Here is a 9,625-nt window from a genome sequence, read left to right on the forward strand (position 1 = left end):
AAGAATCTAAGTGTTTAAAGTTGTTAATATTTTACCATGTACCCTAGAGAAAATTTTCATAAGCTAACTTGGATATTTACTTAGGTGTTCGCAGGTTTAGAATTACCAATATAACAGGATCATACCTGAGCTCCCATTTCATAGGAGTCGGTAACATTAAGTCCTATTAAAAAAAAAAAAAAAAATAGGGAAAATAAATTGGTGTTTTACTCCCATTATATAGGGAGTTTTAGACCTTAACTTATTTTTAGCTTAATATTGTTTTTTTAATTTTTAATATTATACAATAATTTACATTTAACAATTGAATAAGAATTGTTTTCATTCAATGATCCTATATTTTATGGTACTACATTCTAGTACACGAATCATTCACAAGTGAACCCCAGAACTCTGAATGGCTAATAAATGAAGGTTAATTTGTAGTTTAAACTAAATCAAATGTGCTTAATTAAAATTCATGATATTCACCGGGCTGGAAGATAGCTCAGAAGTTAGTTTGTCTGCAAAGCCTATACATATTCTAGATATTTGTATTAGTTTTTTTTACTAGGTTTAGTTACTGGATTAAAAATATAATTTATAAATATATAGTGTTGAAGTATTATATTTTATTTGTAAAAATGGAAATTGAACTGTTTCTAAAAAAAAAAAATGCATTTTCTGATGTGCTAATTTATCTCTAGATTCAAGAATTCACTAAATTTAAATAAAATTTAAATCTAAACCTTTTAGCAAACAGCCCTGAAGAAGGCTAGAAACTCTAGCTGAAACGTCGGCACATTAAAATAAGTTAATCATACTTATTTGTGTTTCATTGACCGCACCCCCAACCATCTCCTCATTTATCATCCACGGTCAACTATCTCTCATAATCACTAAATTTATTGTTTTCATTATTCTAAATGTTATTATTATTGATATTAAAGTTTCTTTATTAAAGAAAGAGTAATCCTTAAGCACAATCTCCATTCTGCTCCACCCATTCCTATATTTCTCCTAGAAAGTAAAAAGTAGTTACAATTACCATTTCCTTTTCTTATATGTTGGTGTGGAATATTAGTCTTTGGGCAATACTTAAGATGAAATATTTACAGTTGTATTAATACAATTGTCTTTTTAATTAAAATTAAATAAGGCTAATAAAATTTAGTCACTTATCATTTTTACATATGAAATAGAAAATAAAATCTATCAATTTTTACATATACTCATAAATTCTACCGGTGTAGGTATATGCTAAGTAGAAAAATAGTTGAGGTTTCCAGGATGTATTGGTTTATTATTTCCTGTGTATTTGGGAAAAAGTGTGAAATTTCAATAACTAAAAGTGGTGGACAATATGCTCCAAGCACATGCTTATTACACTTTTACAAGATTTTAATTTTTTTTTTTTTTAAGGTTTCAAGAAGCAATGATGTGTTTAAAAATGTATTCTGAGCCTCGTAAAGTTGTACCTAAGAGAATACAGTCTATATTGGTTCATCCAATTGTAACCAAAAAACTTATTTTGACTGGCAGTTGCTCAGGACATTTAGGTAATAGTTTTTTTAAAATTTATTCATCAGATCTCAGTATTTAACAGATAGATCTTTAATATTTTGATTTAAATATATATATGTGTGTGTGTGTGTGCGCGTGCATATTGGTCATTTGTTGATACAACTTGAGAATTGTGATTTTGTTAGTTGATGCCATAGGGACAATTGCTGTAAATTGAACTATTAATTGTAGATTGTCATTTCCATGTTACGAATTCCATGTATAAATAAATATTGGGGCTATGATGGGTTGTGTTGCACACCCACCTTAGTAATGTAACCTTTTCTTTCCGACCTCCAGTTTTTTTTTCAATCAAATAAAACTGTGGATGGCAATACTGCTTTAGACATGGACACATGACTGTTGCCTTTGTCTGAGGCACTGTTTGCTTAGATTGCCCATTAGTTCAACACATACTCTTTGTCTTTTGTTATTTTTATGATAACAAACCCTCCCTGATCCTCAACGATTTCTTCTAATGTGACAATATGAATAATGATTATGTTTCTATTGTTTGCCGTTGAGCAAGTTTTGTCTATAATTTGGGGATTAAGTATCTCTCGTGAATGTTATTGATACTTCTGAAATGAAATATTCGAGGCTAATCTGTATTTCAGTTACAAACAATTAAATCCATTACAACCAGTGAATTAAAAAAACACTAAAATTAAAGGAGGGTTATTGTTACTATAAATATTTTGTGTTATGGCCTTTTGCATATTAGTCCAGTCAATATGGGTTTTGTAGAAAAAAAAAAATCATAAGTTTTTTTTCTCTAAACTTCTGTTTATGTTTTTTGGGTGCAGAATCAGATTCTGGATTTTGCCTCCTCTTATCAAGAATGCTAACTGCAGGCAATGTGAAAAAAAAATTCACTTTCAGTTTTTTTCCCATTCTCAAAAACATAATCTATATACAAAATTAAAGGTAGGAAAATTGTCAAAAAAATCTTTATTTATATTATTTTGTCAGCTACATGGTTTAGGCGCTTATAAAGGCATTCAAATGTTGCAAAAAATTTTACCAATTACCTTTAAGGTGTTTTCATTATTGGTTGTTTATTTAATTTTTTTTAGTTTTATATGGAAGAAGAATGAACTGAATGTTATAAAATTGTTTATTTAATTAATTATAAATATTATTCAAGTTTGTAAGTACAGTAAAACTACATTTATCTATACAATATGGGACCGAGATATCATCGGTCAACTGGGAGAAGCAGTTATAAGGAGTTTATAAAAAATAAAACTCCCATATTAATTTAACTTATACATTAGGTACAAATTTAATTCTAATTCAAAACTATATGTATGTGTGATATGTATATTAGTATATGATGAAGTTTACTTTATTAGACCAATTTAAAGTAATTTTTACCTAACTTTCTTTAGATTTGTAATTTAATGTTACTTTACAAAGAAGATTTTAATAGTTAAATGTTTATTATTTCAGTTTCATGAAGTTAGTTATTTCATCTTATCTTATTGTACTTATTTTTTCAGCAAGATTTGTATATTGTATGCTAGAAGGCTTCAGAAATTTTTTATTTTATTTACAAAAAATAATTTATTTTTTCTTTCACTTCCTGTTTCTTGAATATATATTTTAAATATCATGATTTAGATACATGAAAGTTAATATAAGACATGGATACTAATCAAAACTCTGGTGCAGTGCACACATCACATAACTTTCACTTAGCACTCTACTTACATTTACAAGTTTTGTATAGTTGGTGGACTCGTGTTGAAGCTATCAAAAGACCTGAAAAGGCAAAGATTATGAACAAAAATTTTTATTTGTATGTTAGGATTTCTCGAGGTTGGTAAGATAAATAGAAATATTGTTGCTGCCAATATACAACAGTTTTAATAAAAGATAACAAAACCGTAATACAATTGGAAAAAATTGGACTGTCAGTTTTTCCCATTTTAATCGGATGTATTTATTTTTTCTTTTGATGTCAAACTATTTCAATAAGAATAAGAGCTAGCTGATATTAAAGATCATTTAGTTGTAGATGAATGTGCCGAGTTTAATCAAAATTGTTGTAGTTGTTTTATGAGAATATAAAAAAATATGAATAATCTTTTCTATAAAGTGGTACTTCCGGTGGGTCGATTTTTATAAAAAAGTTCCTGTCACGTTCAAGACATACACCTGCCTTAATTATGTCATTTCTGTTACATACAACTTTTCATTTTTTAACTAGGCTTTGCACTCTGAGACCATTTTTGGAGACTCAGAGGACATCAAAACATGTATTTCCATTAAAAACTTGAATTCAAAATTTTCTGTGATCCCAATACTTTTCCTTACTATATATTCCATAGATAGGTAGGTGAGGCCCTTCCATAGCTCAGGTAGTTGAGGCGCATGTCTTACTAATCTGAGATTTGTGGGTGGCACCGGTTCGAATCCGATTTGGGGCGTTGAGTTGTTTCATTGAGTGGCAATCCCACAAAATGAAAAATGACTCCCCACTGTTGTTAGAATAGGTTGATCACATGTAGATAACCCTCTCCCCATGTATCAGAAATGACCAGGAAGGGGCTCATGAAAAAAAAAAAAAAATAGGTAAGTGAAAGAAAAAAGTATAATAAACATAAGTGACATAAAAAGATTCACTTTCTTACTTATGAATTAAAATTTTCTATAAGTTTCCTAGGAAGGAATATTTAAATATAAATAAAATGCTGACTTCTTAACTTACAAGACTATTTCTTTTACTTATTCTTCAGTTTGTATTTCTTAGGACTATGGGACTTGGAAGCTGATAGTGTTTTTGAATTTCGTCCTCATCAGTGTGCGACCAACTGCCTTTCTGTAAATCCTTTTGATCAGACAAAGATATTTTCTACAAGTTTGGATGGAACCTTTGTGTGTGCTGATCTAGAAACCTGTTTATTTTCAAGTGTAAATTTCTTGTTTTTCACCTAGTTTAATTTAGATTTATTTCGGTTAATTTTGAAATTGAAGGTTTTTAGTTCGAATTACTTTAGTTTATTTTTCAAACCTTTACATTTAAATAGAAATTCATTTTGATTTGTAATATAAGTGTATTGATTTCAGGTATATGCCACAGATTTTGGTGACAAGATTCGTCATTTAACTTGGCATGATCAACTTAATCATAAAACTTTCCTCATCTGTCATGGTAAATATTTTATTTTCCAATAAATTAAGTAATTTCAAAGTGTTACTTATGGGCATTACATGTGTTTATTTATGTACTTCTACATACTGTTTTTTTCTTATTAAGAAGGTTTTTATTTACTTTTAATGTTGATAAAATTGTTTGCTTCATAACTAAACATTTAATGTTTGTTCACTATCTATCATAATGCCAGATATATTTTATATATTATCTGTTCGTGAGTCAGCAATTTATTAAATTTATAAATTACAAAAAAAGTATGTAGAATCAGATTCAAAATAAGGTGAGAGGTAATTTTCGTCATGTTGCCCCATTCAGTACAACAATGTTAACACCAGATTGGTTCATTCTTTAAACCTCCAACAGTTAGGAAAGTTAATCAATTTCTTGTTTCAGACTAATCCTACTATAAGGCATTATTAATATTTATTGTATCAATTTGAGTGTTTCTAAGTTTTATTTAATAATAGTTCAAATATTCAAATAATTGGTTTTAGAAATCTTTGTTTCATTCATTCGTTCAGGTTTCTAAAGCTTTCCTCTGTGTATGGTGGGTGAGGTTGTGAAGCGAGAGTTTCCAATGCCACTATTTGTCAAACCTATTTAATGTGTCTACTACTTAATTAGGTTTATACTGCTTGCTCTTGTATGTATTTTATTTTTCTTGTTTTTCTTAGTGTTTTGATTTAACATTGTTAACTTATTTATTGATATATGTTATTAATATTGATTTAACATATTTAATTTTCAGTGTGAATAAATGAGCATGTATAGGGTGTTCAGATAGAGTGAATGTTATTTAATAGTTAAAATAATATATAAAAAAAATCTGACTAGGAAAATAGTTTGTTTATTAACAATGTAGGAATGACAGACAATCATTTACTATAAATATTATTATCTAAATGGCATACAGAAACAGACACACAACCAAAAAAAATATACTTATTTTTATTTCATTTCATTATTGTAGGTAATGGTAAAATTGGATTACTTGATCTTAGATATTCCAAAAAAATTACTACATGGATTCCTTGTTTTGAAAGATCAGCCAGGACTGTACAACATCACCCTATTATGGACCAATATTTTTTAGTTTCTTCAGGAGCTGGGTAAAACTTTTTTTCTTAGTCTAATAATTGATTTTAGTATTGCGTTTATTATTATTATTATTATTTTTCTTTTTATAGGTCTAGCTGCAACATTTATGATATTCGTCAATGCAGTGCAAGGAAAGCAATACCAGTAATTGAAATGGACCATAAAAAAGGTTTAACTAGTGCATTTTTCTCACCTGCTGGAGATCAAGTTCTTTCCACTTCTAATGATGACTGTGTTCGAATATATTCAATTTCTCACTTTTATAAAGCTTCATGTAAGTAATTATTATTGTATTTTTACACCTAATTAAAATTTTATTGTCACAAAAACTGAAATTAAGTGGAAAATGATTAAATATGTTTTTATTTTTCAGTAAAAAAAACTATTCCTCACAATAATCATACTGGCCGATGGCTTTCAGTTTTTAAAGCAATGTGGCATCCATCAAGAAATGATGTGTTTTTTATTGGCAGTCTTTTAAATCCAAGAAGGGTAAGAATTTGTTCTATACACTTCTGTGTTAATTTTAAAAATTAATAACCATATATTAAGTCAATAGTACTTTACCATCTGTTATTGAACAGTAGAGAAAATGTTTCTAGATTTAGGACCAGAGAACAACAAAATGAGACAAATGTTTTTAAAATAACAAAGATTTATGTTTAAGTCCTTCTTCTGCTTCTATCAGCACAACAGGGATTTCAAGCTTTCCTTGGCCTGCTCCACAGCCATCAAGCCTATTACTCTCTGTCTCTTGTTTAGGTAGCAATTCCTCAGCTGTTGAAGGTCCTACATTTCTTCTACACAGGCACATACCCTCTGTGACATTCATGTGCGAGCTATTTGGCACCCATTCTTTGCTCACTTTCTGGACATTTTACCGTTTGTATCTTGATTGATCTCATAAGAAGAGATGCTTACCTCCTCATAGAATGAAACAGTTCACTGTTTTGTCGCCATATACTGTTCTCACTTACAGGCCCTAGGATTCTCCTTAAAATTACTCTTTCAAACCTCCCTTCCAGGTTTATGTTTTTATAGCTAAGGATCTATGTTTCTCAATCGTATATGACTACTTGTCTTTAAAGAGTCTTTCTACAACCATAAACTTAATTTGCTTTTAATTAATCTTAGGCAGAGAAATATTCCCTGTTTTCTACTGCAGTTCTTCTTCAAAAGGTACCTGGAGTCAGTTGGACCAGATAAATCAGGTAGTAAGTAAAAGTGGGCTGGAAAAAGTTTCATAGTGACTGACAAAGTGATCCAATTAGATGATAGGTTTTTCAATGCTCAGGCTACCCAACTAACTGAAGTATTGTGTATATCGGTGCCCTGGACCTGATTCTGAGAAAACAAGAGCTTCTACCATACCATAAGCTAGGGTAAGTGGACGGGGGGGTGGAATTTTTGGTGCTACCATGGTAACATTGTAGAAAATTTAATAAACTACTGTAGGATTTGAACTGTGTTATTGTGTATCATAAATTATTCATCATAATCAGCTTCTTTTTTTTTTTAACTTGGCCATTAATTTTGCCCCTAACTGGTGTATTTCTGCCACTTTTCTACATTGCTACTCTCCCTCCTCTTCCCCCAATATCATCTTTCAACCTTATAATGTTTAGACCACATTGTATTTTAATTTTTTTTTTCATAAAGTATTAATATTGAGCTTCGTAATTATTACTGTATAGTCCAATCAATGGAGTTTTGTAAAGGGCAAGAGTTCTGAATCAGATTGGATTGTCCTACCTCATATGTAGTATAGTACACTGGTTCCAGATAATAAAACATTTGCACTTTTTTTTTTTTAGTTTTTCCTTTATACACTCTAAAGCTATTGGCTCTATGACAAAATTATGCATATACAAAATTAAATATAGAAAACTTTAGCACTAAATTTGTTTCTTGAAAGTATATAAATATTAATAATAATTATAGGCGATGGCCTACTTCACTGTGATGCTAAGTACATTTTCATTAACTTTATGGAAAATACAAATAAAGACTCTCTTAGGAAGATTACATCTATTCAATTAATTTTTTTGAATGTAAAGATTTAGAATTTATACCTAAATCTGTTCAGTCAAAATATTAATTGAAAAGTTGTAATATTCCTAAAAGAGAGAACCTTATTACCTACATTAAGTTAATGGAAATGTATTTAGTACCACTGTGAAGTAAGCCATCAATATTATAACATAAATATTATTACTTATTTATTCGTCCTTTTAATTAAATTATTATGATGCATCAGTGCTTTAAGGTCAGCCAAAAATGCAATGACTTGATCTAACAACTTGAAGTGATAGTGGTGTGACAACTTACTGTGTTATACCCACCCATATTTCCAATACGACCTTACTACAGTGTAATTACCTATAAAAATTAGAACTGTCGGACCTCTTCACTTAGCACCATCTCTAACACACCTCGTCTCTTTTTGGGCAGAGCTCCTGATTTATCTGGTCTGGTTTGATTGTGCATAAAGGTACCTTAAATTCCTCATTCAGGCTATAATAGTAGATCCGAGTTACTGGAAGCTTCTGACCATTTCCCAACTGTGAAGGTTTATTCCATTAGGACTGCTGCTGAGCTCGTTTTTTCTTTGTTTTTTTTTTTTTACCTAATGCCTTAATCTTGGTCTTCCTCTTGTTTATATGTAGGCTGTACATTGGCCTATCTTCTTTGCCAATTACATACAGCACTCCACAGGTCAATCTAATGCTCTGAAGGGATCTGCATCCCTATGCATTTGTGTAGACTAGAACTGTGGTATCTTTGTAAATGCTGTCCCTACATGATTACGATGTAGAGAAATATTAAACAGGAGAAGAGCTATTGAGGCTGCCTATCTTACACAACTTTCTACCCTAAAAGGCTCTGATGTCCCACAACACTTTGCTTGTGATCACAATAATCATTTTAATTAACGCATTAATTTAGTTAATAATGTAGCAATATGTTAAACAAAAACTGGGTGGCTATCAAGGTGGTCTCCAGCTTTATCGTGTTCTACTGATCAAATGTACAAATCTTTGATATAATTAAAAAAAACAAAAACATTAAATTATATTTTCAAATAATTCTATATATATCCTTCTTCATTTGCATCGCTCTGTTAATACCTTTCAGCATAGTATAGCATTTAATCATAACTGCAACTTTACTGTGACTTCATGTACATCTTTCAAACAAAAACGCTAGATTATAAATTATCTATCAAGAATCAATTTGAATGTTAATTCATATATTGTTTTCAATTATCAAAAGATTTTTTTCATTGGCAGATATTTATAAACAAATTAAATAAGTATATATAAGTAATAACTATTTGAGTTTATTTAACCGCACCCGAACCATATTCCATTTATTATTTATGCATGATCAATCAGCGATCTTCCAGTATAAACAAATTAAATGTTAAAATAGTGACATTAATTTTTATGAAAGCAATAATGAATCAATTTTTTTTTTTTTAAGTTAGGATAATATGGGATTAGGGTGCTAATGAGAAGAAAATATATTTATAAAAAAAAGTTTTTTAAAATTCAATAATCATTATACTATTTAATTATTTTTTTGTTTCTTTTTAGTTTATTTTCTGTAATAAAACTTTGTAATCACAAAAAAAAGCATTCCTGCTCGAAATTTAAGGTTTTACTTGTCAAGATTACCAAAATCAAATAAAAAAAAACTGACAATACACCCTCCATGGATTTTCTCGGAGACATTGTTGAAGGTTCACAGGTCACCCCACAACAACTCTCAGAACTCATTACCTCCCACCATTTTGTTTTAAAATAGCAGCCGTTTAGAACTTTC

General features: G+C 29.7%; 1 protein-coding gene across 4 annotated transcripts in view; it reads left to right on the forward strand.

The window, feature by feature from the left end:
* The window catches only part of LOC106691199 (WD repeat-containing protein 76), a 19,720-nt gene that overhangs the window by 9,753 nt on the left and 342 nt on the right, over nucleotides 1-9,625 (forward strand). For all 4 annotated transcript variants that reach the window (XM_067053667.1, XM_067053661.1, XM_067053663.1 and 1 more), the window contains 6 exons: nucleotides 1,402-1,538; nucleotides 4,298-4,458; nucleotides 4,615-4,699; nucleotides 5,673-5,811; nucleotides 5,890-6,074; nucleotides 6,174-6,292. In XM_067053667.1, the coding sequence (XP_066909768.1) occupies nucleotides 1,402-1,538; nucleotides 4,298-4,458; nucleotides 4,615-4,699; nucleotides 5,673-5,811; nucleotides 5,890-6,074; nucleotides 6,174-6,292 (826 nt within the window). The remainder of the gene's footprint in view (nucleotides 1-1,401; nucleotides 1,539-4,297; nucleotides 4,459-4,614; nucleotides 4,700-5,672; nucleotides 5,812-5,889; nucleotides 6,075-6,173; nucleotides 6,293-9,625) is intronic.

The sequence above is a fragment of the Halyomorpha halys genome, unplaced genomic scaffold (assembly GCF_000696795.3).
Source record: "Halyomorpha halys isolate HHAL.00 unplaced genomic scaffold, Hhal_1.1 Scaffold2145.1, whole genome shotgun sequence".
In the NCBI taxonomy this organism is placed as follows: Eukaryota; Metazoa; Arthropoda; class Insecta; order Hemiptera; family Pentatomidae; genus Halyomorpha; species Halyomorpha halys.